Source organism: Vulpes vulpes, chromosome 1 (assembly GCF_048418805.1).
Source record: "Vulpes vulpes isolate BD-2025 chromosome 1, VulVul3, whole genome shotgun sequence".
Lineage (NCBI taxonomy): Eukaryota > Metazoa > Chordata > Mammalia > Carnivora > Canidae > Vulpes > Vulpes vulpes.
The window spans coordinates 142,511,226-142,530,308 of record NC_132780.1 but is presented as its reverse complement, the minus strand read 5'-3'; the positions used below and the strand labels follow the sequence as shown (position 1 = coordinate 142,530,308).

Sequence of the window (19,083 nt, the reverse complement as noted above, 5' to 3'; positions counted from 1 at the left end):
AATAAGTTGAGAAAGCTTGGAGTTTATCCTTGAGTTCCCTCTCTTTGCCTTACTTCCATCCTCATATCTTATCAATAACTAAGTCCTATTAATTTTACTTCATTATTTCTCCTACAGGTCATCTTCTATCTGCTGTCCTCACACAAAACTTTGTGAAAATGCTTTTGAGTGAAATCTAGGAATAGGGTTAATTTCTACATCTGAGTCGATATTTGTGGAATAAAGATAGTTGGAAGCTCATCCATGAACTTCACTAATTTAGTATAAATGGAAGTTCAGAGCAAGATGGGACCATGAGAACATTAGCATCCTCAGAATTGGCTATTGGGTTTGCAAATGATGTGGAACCATTGCTCAATCCAGTTTTAACCTACAGCTTAAAAGTCAAGGAGACCTCAGCTAATGTTTGTGTTACATATTATCATGGTGACTTTGCTCTTGTTTAAGCAACTTCATCTCTCCTAAATTTATTACTAAGAAGTCATTTTAGGTCAGAAACTCTGTGTTGTCATTATATCTCCAAGACCTAACATGGCCAGTATACTTAAAGGTCCTCAATAAATGTTTGTTAAAAGAATAATTGTCATACTGATGTAGATTTCTTGAATTCAGAAAAAAAATACTAACACTTTAGATAGGATCTCATGTTTAATTTATTCCCATGTCTAATATATCAAAAATACAAATGTAATAAAATTACTCTATAGTTCATTAAAAACTGGAAAACAACAATAACTATAGATTACTGAACATTTTCAATGTGTCAGAAACTTTTCACTTAAATCCTGATAATAACCTTATCACATAGATATTATTCCTATTTTACAGTGGAGGACACTTATTATTTTTTTTTAAGTTGAATAATTTCTTCAGGGCATCATGGCTTATAAGCGGCACCAAAGCTCATTATTTTTTGTACTATACTTGGCTAAGTTATTGAAGTTGTTTAAATATATTTTGGAAAGAGAAAATATGGCCTAAGCTGCATCTATAAAAAGCCTAAAACTAAAGAAACTTAATCAAATCTGCTGGTATAGTTTCCTGATCACTAATATTTGTTCTGAGCATTCCTTAATTAAAATAGGTTTATTGCATCCAGTGGCAGAATGTGAACCAGGAATAGCAGGTTGCCTTAGCCATACTGTGGTATATTTCACTCATGGCACTGATTAAGTTTTGGCCCTGTTTGTATGCATAATAGAAAAATAAGTGTATATGTATAATAGCAAATAGAAGCAGTTATTCAAGTAATTCACTGAAATAGATCCAATTTTACATGTAAATATTTCAATGAAGATACTTTGGGGAACTGGATGTTCTGTATAGTTGTGTTAACTAAATTCCCCACCTTGCTGTCAGGTATTGATAGAACAATAGCAAAAGAAAGTTTTTTTTTTGTTTGTTTGTTTTTGTTTTTTTAACAAGGAGATGTTGAACTGGCTTTATATCTTCTTAAAACAAAAGTAAGGTATTCCTTGGCATATGTTATACAGGTCTAGATGGGCCTCTATTCTGTGAACAGGATTAGAAATTAATTAAATAATTATCAGAGAAGATTACAAATGCAAACTTTTCTTCATTTCCATAAGAATTTACTTATGATGGCAAAACAATAATACAGCCATTGTACTTTATTACTTATTTATGCTGAAAATTGAATTCTTGATCTCTTACACCTACCTAACGTATCCATCCCCACTTTTTCCCATCTCAGTTATGGCAGTTCATTTTTCCAGTTTCCCAGAACACATCAGTCATCCTTTATGCCTCTCTTTCTCTAGAAGCCCCAGTCCAGTCTGTCAGTCAATCATATTGATTTTTTAAAAAAATATTTTATTTACTCATGAGATAGAGCAAGAGAGAGAGGCAGAGACACAGGCAGAGGGAGAAGCAGTCTCCATGCAGGGAACCTGATGTGGGACTCAATCCTGGGACTCCAGAATCATGCCCTGGGCTGAAGGCAGTGCTAAATGCTGAGCCACCTGGGCTGCCCTAATTTTGAGATTATATCCAGAATTTAACCATGTCTTATGGAATCTACCGTAATAACTCTCGAGTGGAAGCTATCATCTCCTCTTGCCTGGGTTACAGCAAAAAAACCTGTACTCTACAGGCTCTTGGTAATCCGGCAGCCAGAATAATTAAAGCCTAAACTACATCATGTCAATCCTCTACTAACAGCCTCCCTGTCCCAGGCACATAGGCCTTCTACCATCTGGCCTCCTAGTACCTCTGTGACCTCACATTATACTATTTCTTTTCTTTCTGGGTCATTGTTTTTTAGGTAAAAATGGCCTTTGGCCATTCCTGCAACTTACTAGGCTTGTTCCTAATTCAGGGCCTTAGCATGGGTTGTTCTTACTGTCTGGAGTTATCTGCAGATATCTCTTTCTTTAGATATTTGCAGTTCCCTCTTTCACCTTCATCAAATCATTATTCAAATGCCACTTTCTCAGTGAGGCCTACCCTGCTTGCCCAGTTTAAAACTGAACAATTATCCCATTCCTCCCGTGCTTTGTCTCATTCCCTATCCCTTCCCTGTTGTATAGTTTTTTCCCTCTGTTCTGTTACACTCATAACTTTCTAACATATTATTTTATATTTTACTTAGGTATTTATTTATTGTTCAACTACTCCTCTATATTTGATTATGGCATGGATTTTTGTCTGTTTTGTTCACTGCTATATCTGCAGTTCCTAGAGTAATGTCAGGCCTATAATAATTATTTGTTGAATGAATGAACTAATAAGCACCCATCATTTACACTCAGTGAATAGACTTCATCTTTGAGGGGAGAAATGTAGAAGTTGTTTGTTTCCAGAATAAGAGGATTACAATTATATATATTGGATTCCACGGGAATAAAAGTAGCTAAGTTTCCATGTGTCTACAGAGTTTGGGGGCTCTTTGACACCCTGATAATGTATGATTCCTTTCCCTTTCTAAATCTCAAAACATGATCATTTTCTCAGCAGCGAAGGACTAATTTTAAAGGATCCTGGAGTGTTAAATCTGCAATGAGAAGTTCCTAAGATGATGGATCATGATTACAGGTCTACAAGTTGCTCAGAATTCTGAACATTTCTTCTCTCATCATTGTATTGCTCTTCTTGAAATCTGTGAATGTAATTTTGAAGGTATGGAAGCCCGTTTGATTACACCTATGAATAATTATGTGATGCGCCCCCCCCCCCGCCGTATTTCAGTATTTCAAAAGATTTAATTAGTGCATATTTTTTCATGTTTTTTTTTTTAAGTGCATAATATTAGTTGAACATCCATGTCAGCCTACAGTGAGACCCTTGAATATTCTGTACTTTTGGGTAGCACAAATACGTGGAATGCTGAAGTTATTTTGTACCACTTTAACATCTATCCTTTGCTCATTCCTATTTTAAAGAAGCATAGAATTTTAGGGCTACAAGGTTTCAGTTCATTTGATTTGGTCACCTTATTCTACAGACATGACAAATGAGGCCCAACAACATTAAGTAACTTGCCCAGATACCACAGAACTGAGTAATCTTTTTGGTCAGAATAACTTATTCTAAAAGTAAAGCACAATGGAATTGAAAAATCGTTCTCAGTATCAGAAAATCAGATAATTAACTGAATATAGCAACAATTGCAACCTGCAGTTCTACCCCATTTATTTCCAAGGTGATTATATAAACGCTGGAAGTCTAGGGCAAAGAGCAAAGAACATAGTAGTTGATAAATAAGAAAGAGCTTCTTTCAGGTATCCTAATAAATAAGGGTTATGGATCCCAAAAGAATAAGAACTTGCAGGTCATCTGAAGTAAACTGTCCTTATGACATCCCAATGAGGAGAAGAGACCACTTCATCATAGAGATTCCATATTAGGCATAGTTGCCACTATCTGGAGAACTAGGGTTTCTTTCATTCTTTAACCTCATCATTTCTAGGATGCCAAATTACTTAGATATCTGTGCTTTCTTTTGCACTAGTGACTCTATATGAAGGTTATTATGCCAAACAAATGTGAAAGTCTATGGTAACAATGCTTCATTTTCCTTTAACAGCTTTGTTTAAGGGATAGAGACATTTTTGTGGTGTGATGCATTCACTTGGTCTCCTGGCATTTTCTCCACATGCTTTGGAAATCAAGTATTTTTCTGAGGGGTGGTAGTCGTGAATGTCTGAATTTCAGCAACAGCTTCATTGTTTTAGCTTTGTTATAATTAAGATACCCTAGTAGCATCAATAGTTTAGGATACTTGATATTAATCTAAGGGAGGATATTTTGACCCTTTGTGTACAGCAGTGCTCTCCAACTACAAACGAAATTATGGCTAAATCAAATTTTTAAAATGGATTTTAATAGATTCCAGGAGGTAGGAACACTAGGATAAGTCATGTGACTTCAAAGCTAAGGTCTCTGCCAACTGCACAATTTGTAATTTCCTAAGAGTGAATTTTTGCGTTCTCTCTACCAGTGCCTGGTTTAATTCAGTTTCCTTTCTCTGTGGCTCACTTTCATTAACTCCTGTTGCATGTGATAATATGTAGATTAGACACCGGTAGCCTGAGAGTAAGCTGTGGGTTCTATTCTGAAAAGCTAGGTCAAATCTGGCCTCCACATGATGCAGGTAAAACTCCCGTACAAGTACTATGGCAACATTAACTGAATGTAATTTTAATTGAAACGATCTGCTTTGGGTTATAATTCCTTAGATGTAATATCAATTTTTCTCTTAATCATTTTCTAGGTAACATACTTGAAAAGGGTTTTCAACTACTGCATAAATTGGATTTGCTTTGTAAGAAATTGTAACAATTCTTACTTTCCCTTCCTTATACTCTACACTTTGCCCAGCATTGCATCAGGCCCTGATTTACACATTCTGATGAACTTTGACATCCTAAATAAATTTATTATCTTGGAACTTTATTTGGCAAATAGTAAAGTGTTGGGGGTATTAAAAAGAACTACACACAAAACTAACAGTAGACTCAACTATGACCCAGAGGAAATAATGAAATAAGTTGCTATTTTTAAAAATGTAAGCAATTAGGGCAGCCCGGGTGGCTCAGCGTTTAGTGCCTGCCTTCGACCCAGGGCACGGTCCTGGAGACCGGGGATCAAGTCCCACGTTGGGCTCCCTGCATGGAACCTGCTTCCCCCTCTGCCTGTGTCTCTGCCTCTCTCTCTCGCTCTGTGTCTCTCATGAACAAATAAATTTAAAAAAATATTTTAAAAAAAGAATAAATAAATAAAAAAGTAAGCAACTAGAAAGAAAAGATGGTCAGAACAGAGATATTCATAAGCGAGAAAGTAACTGGAGCAATAATGCCTTGAAAGACTTGATGAGGATTAGTAGTTGAATTTCTGTGAAGCACTTTATATTTGACGTCCCAGGAGTGGACTTAAGCATGGATGCTAACTCAGTTTTCTTCCCTAAACAGCTAAAAATAATGTTAAAAATAAGACTTCCTGTACTGAAGTAATTGACCGTTGTATTAAAGAGCTCCATCGGCATCACTCAAATGGAGAGCACAGGACAGGCAGTTCCAAAGTGGACGTGCAAGATTTAAAAATGAGGAACAGGGGATCCCTGGGTGGCGCAGCGGTTTGGCGCCTGCCTTTGGCCCAGGGCGCGATCCTGGAGACCCGGGATCGAATCCCACGTCGGGCTCCCGGTGCATGGAGCCTGCTTCTCCCTCTGCCTGTGTCTCTGCCTCTCTCTCTCTCTCTGTGTGACTATCATAAATTAAAAAAAAAAAAAAAAAAATGAGGAACAGGCCAAAATCCCAAGGAAAAATAATAAAATAGGATCATCCCAAAACAACAACAACAAACCACCCCCTGATACAGAAAGAAGATTTCAAAGATAAAAACGTGGTGGTTAGGGGATCCCTGGGTGGCTCAGCGGTTTAGCACCTGCCCTTGGCCCGGGGTGTGATCCTGGAGACCTGGGATCGAGTCCCGCGTCGGGCTCCCGGTGCATGGAGCCTGGTTCTCCCTCTGCCTGTGTCTCTGCCTCTCTCTCTCTCTCTGTGTGACTATCATAAATTTAAAAAAAAAAAAAAAAAATGAGGAACAGGCCAAAATCCCAAGGAAAAATAATAAAATAGGATCATCCCAAAACAACAACAACAAACCACCCCCTGATACAGAAAGAAGATTTCAAAGATAAAAACGTGGTGGTTAGGGGATCCCTGGGTGGCTCAGCGGTTTAGCACCTGCCCTTGGCCCGGGGTGTGATCCTGGAGATCCAGGATCGAGTCCCGCGTCGGGCTCCCGGTGCATGGAGCCTGCTTCTCCCTCTGCCTATGTCTCTGCCTCTCTCTCTCTATCATAAGTAAATAAATCTTTAAAACAAGGAAAAGTGGTGGTTAGAGGCCCGAACCCGGTACCACGAGCCTGGCGGCCGGAGCGAGGTATTCCCCGGGGGCCACCAGCACGTGCCAGCGCCTCTCCGGGGATCCTGCGGCAGAGGCGGCGTGGGGAGCGGGCTCTGCGGGGCCTGCGGAACACCCGGGCAGCGCGGCCCTCGGGGGAGCCCCTGCGGAAAGCACAATCCGGGGAAGACCCCAGTTCACCCCCACTCCTAGGCAGAAGCTCACACCCGCCAATCTCTGCCCTGAAGCTGAAAGCAAACTTCCAGCGGACGTCACTCAACCGCTCGAAAATCCGAGCCCGCTCAGCTCCGTTCTTAAACGACCGCCGGGGCCTCGAGCCGCCTCCGACGCTTCCCCCGGCAGGCCCCGCTTGGCCGCCCGCCGCCGGGATGCCCGGCCCGCCGCACCGGAAGCGGCCGCGGCTGCGCCCCACGACGCCCCGCCCCCAGCGAGCGTGGCGGAAGCGCCTCGCTCGGGGAAGGAGACCACGGCCGCCTGGCCGAGCGCGCATGCGCTAGCGCCGCGCCCGCGCAGCTGGCGGTGGGGGCGTCTGCCGCGCTCGCTCCTCGTGTCCGCAGCCCCCGCCCCCGCCCCCGCCCCGCGGAGAGTCGGGCTCACGCCATCTTGTGCCCCCTCCCCCCCAAAACCCCTGCCCGGGGCTGAGCCACTTTCTGCTTTTCGACACTCTCAGCCCTCCACCCCGCCCCCTTTCGTAGCGTGTCCCGGGCGCCGCCGCAGAAACCGCAGCATCTCTCCCCACACTGTCCACGCGGGACGCGCAGCCGTGCCTACAGTGTTAGAGCGGAGGTTGTAGGGGCGCGGGGGGAGGGAGGGGGCGGGGCGGGGCGGGCGGGGAGAGTCTGCCCACCCGGAGGGACGGCGCGCGGCAGCCCCGCGTCGGGGGGCCCCGCCCCGGCCCGGCCCCGGCCCCGGCCCCGGCCCCAGGGCGGCTGCGGGGAGGAAGGGGCGTTCTGGGGACCCGGCGCAGGGAGACGCTGCCCGGCTGGGCCCGGTCCTCCCGCCGGCGGGGAGCAGCCTCCGGACTCCTCCCCGTGGGCGGGCGGGCGGGCGCGGGGCTCGGGGCGCCGGCTGGGCTGCGTTAGGGACCTTCCGCGCCGCTCCAGCTCGCGTGTTGCCGGGTGGACGCCTGGGGAAGGACGCTCCTCACGGGCAGCGGGGAAGGAGCGTTAGGGAGCAAGGGGGTAGCGTCCCGGGAAGCGGGAAGCTCCGCTCGGGGCCCTGCAGGCTGTGCCCCCACCTGTGCCCCCCGCGGAAGCTCTTGAGCTCGCATCTGGCCGAGGGTCCGCTCTGCGCACCGGGTGGTAACAGCCGGTTCTGGACCGTCGGCCTTATTGGGGGGAACAGCACCAGGCACTGACCCGATGTTAACTGCCATGGATTACAGTCTCCCATGTTTTAAGACCTGCCGAACGACTGTTTTCTGAATTAGAAATCAATACGCTTGAAGGGTTGATGAGCCGGGGTTAGACTTCTAGGAAGAGCGAACACCTGACGCTCAGAGAGGACCCTAACGTGCTTCGGGACTGTGCACGTGGATACGTTAGCGTCACTCGGGGAGGCTGCTGCGCAACACGCTTGAAACTGTTCGGTTTGAAGGAAGTTAGTATGTTTATCGGGAGGACAGGACCTGAGGTCTTAGTATATGTCAGGAGTTAGAACTTTGGAAACGGAATTGAGTTAGCTGTGCAGAGATGTACTGGAAGAGCAAACCGAGGACGGAGCTCCTGGAATTTCTGGTGGATGTTCCAGAGACTGGGTTTGATTGGATAGGACGAACACGTTTTTTGATGGGGCTTTGCAAAAGGAGATGCACTTCATTGTACTTCATTATTGCAGACTTATTTCTGGGAATCTTGAAGCAGAGATCTAGAGCAGCCTAAGTTGGGAGCACCCTAAGTCTAGAGCAGCAGTGTCCAATATTGTAGAACTTTCTGCCATTGGGAAATATTCTGTAGACTGTGCTGTGCTAAGACGGTATCCACTAGCCTCAGGTGGCTCTCGAGCACTTGGATAGTGACTAGTAGTGCATTGAGGAACTTAATTTTAAAATTTAGTTTCAATTAATTTAAATATAAATAACCACGAGTGGCTGGTCCTTGTTGGACAATATAAGCTTAGAATTTAAACGTAAACTTTGAGACCCCTTCTGATTCTTGACTTGGTCGAGTTGTAAGTCAAAGAAGCCAAGTCTTGGAATGTTTGTTGCCATAGGGAATCCTAATTATATTCAAATAATGCCTTTTGATCAAATATTATAGTTAAAGGCATGGGTCTGTTAGTACTTATTTACAGCTTGACAAATTAAAGTAAATCATTCTTTTGACTCCTTAGGTGGTTCAGCTAATGCCGCATTCATCTGGAGAGCCATAGCAATACTAACTGACATTTCTTTTAATCATTATTGTACCAAATTGTGACCATGGATTTTCACTATCTTTTATCATTTTGGTTAGGTTTAATGAAAACTTTTCACCTTTTATTCAATTTTTTTTTCCATTTGAAAGATGGGTTTTTAAAAAAATAACTTTTGTATGATAAAGCAAATTGATAGTCTGTAGTAGTAGCCTAATAATTGGGCCATTTTATTTTTTTTGCTAAAGATTTTATTTGAGAGGGCTCAAAGTGGGGGGAGGGAATTGAGGGAGGGGAGAAAGCAGACTCCTGGCTGAGCAGGGACCCGGACTCCACTCAGAGCTTGATCCCAGGACCCTGAGATGAGGACCTGAGTGGAAGGCAGGTGCTTAATGGACTGAACCACCCAGGTGCCCCAGCATTGGGCCTTTTTAGAAATAATTTTGTGGTCATTGGTATTCAAAACTTTTGAAGAGATAACTCTGAAACTTGGTGGTATTTGTAAGATTTCTTTCTTTGAGGGCAGCCCGGGTGGCTCAGCGGTTTAGCGCTGCCTTCAGCCCAGGGCGTGATCCTGGAGACCCGGGATCGAGTCAGTCCCACATCAGGCTCCCTGCACAGAGCCTGCTTCCCCCTCTGCCTGTGTCCCTGCCTCTCTCTCTCTCTCTCTCTCTCTGTCTCTCATGAATAAATAAAATCTTAAAAAAAAAAAAAAAAGAAATATGTAGGCTGTTTTCTTTTTCTTTTTAAAGCAAATATCTGTACAGTTCAGTTTCAGAATAAAACTTAAAAAAATACATTTTTAAATAGATAGCACCCTTAACTCTGGCCTGGTGCCTGTAAAATGGTGTCCTTGATCACAAGGCTAAAGATAGTCATTAGATCTGAGCCAAAAACTTAAAGCTCATGGATTAAGCATGTACAGAGAATAGCCTATATCATACAAATCAGGATGGGTTGCTCTTATATAGGGTGATTGTATATCCCACCTTCCCTGCGACAGTCATTATTTAGACCCTGTTTTTCCTGGTATAATTATTAATAGAGCCCCTTTCATATAAAAAAAGTCCCAGTTGGTACCACATATGATCACCCTACTTTTATTCTTGTTGAAATTTGTAATATGTAATTTTAGGAGGATTAACCATATTGCAGTCTCACAAATGTACTAAAGTATTGAGAGAATTATTGCTTATGTGCTCAAGTAATAGATAAGAAATCTAGAATAAGGCCAGCAAGTGACCTGTCCATTTAAGCTGCTGGTAATTAAACATTTTTGCTTTTCTCCTTATGTTAGATGGAAATCTTGGGCAGCTTGAATTTTGGTTTTCTCTACATAAATGATCTTTGGTGTAGGAGAATCAAAGTTAGGCCATGTCAGTCAAATCAGGAGACACTATTCTTGTTGAAAATAACCCCCATTTTATTTTATGGTGAAGTTGAACAGTGAAGTTGGTCAAGAAGGATTTTGCTTATAGTTCACTTATATACTTAGCCAAATGCATTATTGTATTAATTTATACTGTGATTGGTAAAATGTTTTATTGAGACTCACACTTGGTTTGAGTCCGTACTCTGCTGAGGATTAAATGAGGTAATCCATGTGATGTGTTGGGTACAGCAAAGCACATAAGAATTAAGTGCTCAGTAAATATTAGCTGTTTTAGCCTTAAGTTTATTGAACAATAGGCCTGGGAGAGCTATTGATGTTCTGAGATACATTGTGGATAGATGCAAAGAAGTACTTAAAACTAATTCTGAAAACATAAATTTAGCCCTTTTCTACCATATTCTCTCTTTGTGACTGCAGTTCAGGTATTTAACTTCTCTGATCCTCATTTTCCTCATCTGTAAAGTGGAATTAGTATCTCAACTCATCCCAGCCTTCTCACAGGATTGTTGAAGACTTCAGAGGAGAATTACACAATTGTCTTGCTTTACAAACATTTTATTTTTTAATTGGTTTTGTCCCAATTTTGTCAACCTACTACCTCTAGTAAAGATTGACCTTAATCTGCAGAAATTGTTGTATATTTTTATTTGTAAAACAGCATAGAGTATATTGGGCACTGCCCGAGTTTGCTCTCTTTAACAGTACTGTAAATGATGGTAATGGTGCTTGACTGATCTGGTTGCAATATATTTTCTTCTCTCTCTTTTTTTTCTTCTTCAAGATTTATTTATTTTAGAGGGGGGTGCAGAGGGAGAGCGAGAACCCCAAGCAGACTCCATGCTGATCATGGAGCCTGACGTGGGGCTTGATCCTAGGACCCTGAGATCATGACCTGAGCCAAAACCAATGCTTAACTGCCTGGGCCACCTAGGTGCCTGTGATATATTTTCTACATAGAACAACTACATACTGCTGCTAAGGGAGACCCAACATTTTCATGGGCATTTGATGTGTTCCATCTAGTTCCATGTGCTAAATGTTATATGTCATTTATTTATCCAGACATGTCATTCCCACTTAATAGGTGGTACTGATAAGACTCTTACTTTTTGGAATAGATCTGTCAGGATTTTTGCATTATACTACTACCTCTGATAATATATGGCTGATAGTGGATATTGAAGGTTAAATAAAATAATGAATGTGAGAATAGCATGCTGTCTGGCATAGGATATGTAGTAATTGCTGGAAGAAATGGTTGTTCATTGAATTCATAGGGCAGTAAATTGAAATAATTTGTGCTAGAGTACTTTATAAATGCAAAATAATATGCAAATACAAATTAAAATCTTGAAGTATATTCTTGCTATTTTAAATGCTGTAGGGGTTTTATGACTGAAGATTGTATAATTCACTTCATGTTATTTGTTTCTGGATCTTTAAAGAACTACTCATAATTATAACATTCCTTCTCTGAGAGTATATATGTTTAATGATAGTACTTTATGACAAGCTTTTAAGAAACTATAGTTTTGCTTGGATTCTTTCTTTTCTTCTTCATCATCATCATTATCATCATCATGAACCGAGTGCTTTCTATGTATTAGGCACTGTCCTGAGTGCTTTATATATACATTACTTTGTGTAATCCACGAGAGGAGTACTTTTAGCCTGTATTCTAAAGATGAGGGAACTGAGGCAAGGAGGTGATGTGACTTGCCCAAGGTCACATGGTAAGTGTTTCGAGCCTGTATTTGAACTCCAGAGCCCAGCTGTTTACTGCTAAACTGTGAGTCGGCAATAGGCAGATACTTCACAACAAAGTTCCTATGACAAACACATTGTGGAGGTCTTATGAGTTAATTATGATCAACTTTTATTTGTATGTTCCTTGTGGGATAGTAGAAAGAACTCTGGACCAGAAGTCAGGGGACTTCAGTTTTAATCCCAGCTGTATCACTAAATAGTGATGTGTCCTTGGGCAGTTCAAGAAACCCCTCTGGACTTCAGTTTCCTCACCTGAAAAATGAGGGATTTGGATGAAATTAGTTTTTTTCAAACTGTAGTTCTGCACCTCAGATGTCTTTGGTTCTCCTCCCACCAGTTTGTATAGTTAGAGTTTGGTCTGTTATAATTGTTTATCTATCTGCTTGAGATTTACTTTTAAGCACAGAATTCCTGAACTTTTGGTCATCAGTGTCTGAGTTAATTTTGTTACAAGTCCCCCGATTGCTTACTATGTGCACACTTCCCAGTAATTTCATGTTATTTTAGAGTGTTAAAGGAGATAGGTATCGTTTACAAATGAAAAAAACCAAGGCACTAAAATGGGAGAAGGTTAGTAAATTTTTGTTAAGATATATATGTACATGGACAGAATATTTCAGGTTATTAGCTACCTGGGATCAAAGCCTGACTTTTGTTAGACTTGTGACCTTTACCCAGTTTTTACTCTTTGCTTCCTCATTGGTAGGGGGATAATACTTGCCTTGTAGGGTGAGTGTGAACAGATGTGGACTAATGCAGGTGAAAAACCCTGTAGAAACTCTGAAATGCTTATACAAATTCATCAATTTTTTACATGCCTACAGCAAATCTTTTTTATTTTTAATCACATTAACTGTGTTTTTAACTGCATCAGATAGTTTATTGACTTGCTTATATTTAAAATAAACTCCTCATGATGTGAAATATTTCTAGGACGTGAATTCAGAGTAGGAGAGAATCTTGATGTTGAAGAGAGCTCCGCTTTGACATCCTTGTCAAATACACTTACTACAAAAAGTCTGACTAACAAATTTTGCATTTATCTGAAAAGTTAGCCATTAAGTCACTCAATTATATGATATTTTATGTAAAACCAGCAGTGTTTTAATATGAGAAAAGTAAGCTTGCCATTTTGTCAGGGTTTGAATGCTACGTATTTTAGGACAATCTGGTAGGCACATTTGTAGTGTTCTTCAATAACTATTTTTGCGAAGAATAAAAAATTTCTGTGAAACTAAGTATTTCCCTAAGAGAGTACTGGATATGAAAGCACTTGGAATGGAAACCTATATTAATATGAGACTACAGAAGGAAAATATAATAATACAAATTCATAGGTCTCTGAGCAGTCTGTCACTGAGCTCCTATGTCTGTAGGTAAAAAAAAAAAAAAAGTAATTGCTCATGCAGCCAACTAGGATATGTAAATGCACAGTTTCTATCTGCCTATTGGGAATTTTCATGGTTTACAGATGTTTTGATGTTCTTTTCAATTCTGGTATATTTTTTGAATGCCTGATATGTGGTAGCCGCTGTCTTCTTTTAACACCCCTCTGAGAGAGAGGCAGAAATTATTCTTGACAGATGGAGAAACTGAACTTGAGAGATTAGTTGGTTCTTATTTTAACATTCTACGGTATTGATTAATTATCCTTAGCACAACCCTGTGACCATGACTTATTTCAGTTTTCTGTCTTAGAACATCTGTCACAAAACTTCTACAGGATTTTAATTCTACTTAAATGTCTAATAGTTGCCTGAGGCTTAATATGGCTCAAACTGAACTCCTGGTTTGTTTGTTTTTTCCTTTTCAGTTTTCCTGATCTTAGTAAATGGCACACCATTCAACCTGTTGCTCAGGCCCCAATCTTCAGAGTCATCCTTGACTGCTTTTCTTTCATACCGTATGTTTAATCCATCAGCAGGCAGCTCTGTCTTCAAAATATATTATGGAAGTCTCGCCACTTCTAGTATAATGTCACAGGAGCAAGAGTTCTCTTTTAAAACCTAAAATATTTCAGGGGTACCTGGATGGCTTAGTTGGTTCAGCCTCCAACTCTTGATTTTGACTCAGGTCATGATGTCAGGGTTATGTGATTGAGCCCCTCATTGTGCTCTGCACTCAGCCAAAAGTCTGCTTGGGATTCTCTCTCTCCCTCTGCCTGTCACCCCCCTGCTTTGTGCCCCCATGCTTGTATGTGAGTGCACACATGTTCTTCTTTTTCTCTTGGAAATAAATGAATAAATCTTAAAAAAAAAAACCCTAAAATATTTCAAGTCTCTTCTCTTTTCACACTTCTCATCGCTTCACATTGTATTCAACTAAAATTTAACCTTTATGACTGAGGGGGTTTCATATCATTTGTCCTCTTGCTAACTTTCAGACCTTATTTTCTACTGCTTACCCTCCTTTCCCCCTTCATTTGAGCCCCAGGACCTTGGTATTTTGCTATTCTTTTTGCCTGGAAGTTCTTCAGAGCTCCTTCCTGGGCTCCATTCAGATCTTCTATGAAATGTCACCTCCTGGTTGAAAACAGCTTATATAATTTGTTTTCATAGCATTTGTCACTACCTGACATATTTATATGCTTGTCTCCTGCATTATAGCTTCTTTTTGTCTAGCTCAGTCATGATCGTATCCTGAGCTCTTACAACAGTGGTAGAGGGGAGTGGAGGCAGTTAGTAAATGAAGGCTTTTCATTTCTCTGGGAAGGAGGAGGTACAGGTGCAGTCATCTGCCAATAGTTGGGGAAATTTATTAATAAACTAATGTGTGTGCATTGAAGCAGTTAATGTTAAACGAAAGAATTAGTAAATGAAAACATTAGGTGACAGGGAAAGGAGAATTCCAGATGATCATGAGTCTGGGAAGTCTTGAAAATATGGAGTTTAGGCTGAGCTTTTATAGGCAGCTAGGATTTGGAGAGGAAACAAAAAGTATTGTAGGTAGGAAGAACTGTAGATTCTAATGGTTCAGAAGAACTTAGGATGGTTTGGGAGATACTAGATATTTGCTTTGACTGCTATAGGAAAGGAGGCTGCAGAGGTCCTGTGGGCCTGATTTTAGACAAGTTTTGTCCTCCAGGTGAAGTAGACATGTTGGATGCTTTGAGTAGAGGAGTAACAAATATTTAGAACGAGATAGTATGCAGAATTAATTAGAAAGGTGGGAGATGGTTTAAAAGGTACTGTAGTAAGAGTATTAGGTGAGATTGGTGAGGAAGAGATCACATTAGAATTGCTTTATTAAAGGAAGTTATACCAGGAGCAGATTGCATAAATGTAGGCAGGAGAGGAGCTGGCAAATCAAAAATTGCCTTGGATTTTTTTGAACTTCTGTGACTCAAGGGTAGTGTTGCTCTTCTAGAGCTGGGAATGTTTGACAGGAAAGCAGGTTTGGTTGGGGAAAATACACCAGGAAATAGTATAATACAGAGGAGAGTTTTTCTGTCTATGAATATGAAGTCTTTGATAATTATATTAAAATCCCAGTTCTCTATTTACAGCATAGCTAATTGTCATTTTGATCATTGGGTGAATAGTGGTAGCTTCTTACACTAATTAGAATCAAACTGATTTTGGTTAGGAAGTACTTATTCCTGTTCCAATAGTTTTTAAGAAAAATAATTGCTCAGTGAATGGTAAGGAAAAATATTTACTATCATACTGTTTTTTTATGGTGCTTCATAATTATGGTGCACTTTGATTCTGCAGTAATCCAGTGACATGGTTAGTTTGGATGTGCTATTCACTTATCTCTTTTTTGTTGTTGTTGTTTAATGCAGTGAAGTATGCTTTATTTTCAGATTGTAACAAGTGTTAAATCTCAGGACAGTTTTCCCATAGTTGTTTGGGTCTTAGCTCCTCCTCTTGTGTCATACTGTCTTGTGCATTATCTTGAAACTCATTTCATTGAATATATCTGTTAACTTCAGTAGGCTGTAAGCTACTAAATGGCAGAGGTAGAGATACATCTTTCTTATCTTTGTATTCTTTGTTACACCATTCAGTAATTCGATCATTCATGAAACATTTACAGAGCATCAGCAGTGGTAGGCAATATACAAAGTATTAAAATTACAGAAAAAAAAAAGTGTCCTGTCATTAAGCAGTTAGCAGTTCAATGACAAGGAAATAGTTAAACCGTAGTGTGAGAAGTACTATGATTGATGCATCTTATTTCGGGTTCTGAACTTATTTGATATGTGGTAAGTGAATACAAATGATTTTTAGTTACGAAAATACAATTAGTTTCAGAAAAATTGCAATTGATTTCAAAACAGTTATAAGTTATATGTGAATCATCTGTTCTTTGGGGTTGTTCATGGAATGTTGCTTGTCTTTTAGCACGTAATTGTGTTTGAGCTTTATATCTTCTGAAGTTCACTTGAAACAGGGCATGTATAAATACGTTGCAATTGCCATTGTGTTATCCCAAATAGTAGGTCTAGAAGTTTTGACGTTTTTACACTTATATATTTTTTTTATTTTTTACCTTCTCAGTGATCGAATGATTATTTGGTAGTATTTTTCACAGCAGGAGAAATTTACATCATGGTGTAACTTGAGTTGTTTTTTTTAGACAACAAAACCAGAATGCAGTGTAAAATAGTGTTGGTTTAACCATAATTGCTTCCTGCCTTTGGAGTTCTATGAAAATGAGAATGTTCTGAATGTAACAGTTTTCTATTAATTTATATTATGTGGGATGTACAGGTTATGAATGACTGAAATTGGAACTGTGTATGCTCAGCATCAGTACATAGGTCTGCTGAATTAACTTTCCTCAGCAGTGATGTAATAGAAGAAATGCTAGAACATTCCACTGTCTTTTAATAAATAGGGAGACTGATGGATTTCACAATCCAGATATTTATGTTGTTTTGATGGTGCTTTAACTAGTAATAAAGTTTTCAACTCTTTGTGGTATTTTAAGCCAAAGATGTTTTATGGTATTTCTTCTTTGGTCATTTAGCACCAGAAATATGAGCTATTATTAGAAGCCCAGTGGCATGTTTATTATATTTTGTTTAATTCACATTTGTAATGTATAACTTTACTACAATTAAAAAAATTTTTTATTGTATTTTCTGAGGGAAAGGGTATATCTTTACATTCCATTGTTTTAAAATTAAAGATGTCAATTTTTCTATTCTGCAACAGGATTTTTACAGGTGTGACATAGTATTGGCTATTGACTTAATGATCAGGTTTAAATATAAGTATTAATCAGAGATGAACTTACTGCTTGGGTTCACGTTTAAACTGTGGCATGTTGAAATAATCTAGGTCTCCCTCTGCACATCTGAATTCATTTTGTAAAATATGGCAAACAGCTGCATTTGAATTGAAAGCTAAAACAACTGCAGGACATTATTAACCCATTGAGAAGATTACAGTAGGTTTTCAGTTCCATGTTAACTGTATTTATTAGAGAAAATTGACTTGAGTGCTTCTGCTTTTAACTGACTTTTTTTTTTATGTCTAGGAGAAAGGAAATAAAGTATTGGGATGATAGGACTTTGATGTGTAAAGAAGTTATGTCTAAAGAAGTTAATTATCTAAATCAAACAAAATGCGGGTATGGGAAATAATTATTTTAAAGATTCTAATACGCTATCAGTTCATCATGTCAGAAAAATGTTATTCACCTGTTTGATTTAAAAATTAAATAACTTGACCGTCAAAGGATGATCGTGGTTATAATAAACTAAGATTGGGACCTTTTACCTCTTACCAAAAAATACTCTTGATGTGAAACATTTGGCAGTAGGGGGACAACTGAAGAGAGCTGTGGGTTTAGTATGAATTTACTTTCTGGAGTGTCTCCTCTTCAGAGAGTGTTAAAACAGGGTGCCTGGATTTGCAAAATGAAAAAGGGGCAGATTGCTTAAGCAGTGTCACGGGACATTTGGCCACAGGATAACCCCCAGACTGGCATGGCTTCAAATCTAATGTGAGTCGTCTTAAATCATTACTGTTTTTAGAGGCTGAGGTTAACACAGTATCTTTAACATTTTCTCCAGGATATCATATCTGTGCCAGTGTTGTATTGGGATGAGGGAGACAGTTTCTGAGGTCCTTGAGAGAGCCAGGTTCTTTCTGTATCACTGTCCTGATTTTGTAGGGCTATTTCTAGAAGTCATTGAGTTTCTTTTTTTTTTTTTTTTTTGGTAGTCATTGAGTTTCTGTCTCTCTTCCCTCAATCTTGGATTTGGTGATGTAATTTTCTTTTTTTTTGAACCTGAGTTCTAATGGTGATGCTTCTTTTCCTGTGTTATTTGTAGATAAAATACTTTAAAAGTCTTTGTGGGAAAAAAAAAATTTAAGCTTTAAAAAAGTTGATGGGGGGATCCCTGGGTGGCTCAGCAGTTTGGCGCCTGCCTTTGGCCCAGGGCGCGATCCTGGAGCCCCGGGATCGAGTCCCGTGTCGGGCTCCCGGCATGGAGCCTGCTTTTCCCTCCCTCTGCCTCTCTCTCTCTCTCTATCATAAATAAATCTTAAAAAAAAAAAAAAGTTGACTTTCCATAGCATTCGCTTCTTGATGTGTTTTAGAATTTTTGCTTTTAGCCTCAATTTGAGTAAAAGTTTTTTTCCTTCTTTTTCTCTACTCTTACATTTGGCTTGGCCCTTAGGGCCCTCACTCTAGACCAGGGCTTATGTTTGCAGATAGTTGGCCTTGCCACAGAAAGGTATTGGGATATTCCAGATCTACCCAGCCATCTAGTGTGCTGCTCATCTCAGGTCTCTATCCTATTGCCTTCTCAAAAGCTTTGTATATGGCCTATCTCAGGCAGTGTTTTATAGTAGCTTCCTCCCCAACCCCCCAGTTGTCTTTCATGGAGCTGTCCTTCTATCTCAGTGCTTGGTGAATAACTCTGGTTCAGGTTTCCTGTATCAATTTTAGCCCCCATTGCCCACAGCTGTCAGGTTAGAGGATGTATTAAGAAGATAAATTTCACAGCAAGGTGAAGAATGAGCTGAGATAGAAAGAAAGTAGCTATAAATAGTGCTTATAGAGAGAGCCATAAAGTAGAACAAGAGGAGGAGGATGTAAGAACATGAGGGACAATTTATTTGGTTTCTTACAAATTATAGGGTGCAGAAGGAGTCAAAGACAGTGACAGATTTTGAGTTAGGATGACTACTAGCAGTAGTGATGTCAGTACTGAGAAGTATTTTATAA

The 19,083-nt window shown here is 40.0% G+C and overlaps 1 protein-coding gene across 13 annotated transcripts in view; it reads left to right on the top strand.

Annotated features, from left to right (window-relative positions):
* Positions 1 to 6,845: 6,845 nt before the first annotated feature.
* Positions 6,846 to 19,083, top strand: part of SUPT3H (SPT3 homolog, SAGA and STAGA complex component) — a 516,593-nt gene continuing 504,355 nt past the window's right edge. For 4 of the 13 annotated variants that reach the window (XM_072733191.1, XM_072733239.1, XM_072733233.1 and 1 more), the window contains exon 1: positions 17,458 to 17,478. In XM_072733191.1, the coding sequence (XP_072589292.1) occupies positions 17,473 to 17,478 (6 nt within the window). In that variant the 5' untranslated portion in view covers positions 17,458 to 17,472. Of the gene's footprint in view, positions 7,173 to 17,457; positions 17,479 to 19,083 lie in introns of those variants that run through there. The other 9 variants (XM_072733255.1, XM_072733235.1, XM_072733225.1 and 6 more) reach the window with 6 other exon arrangements.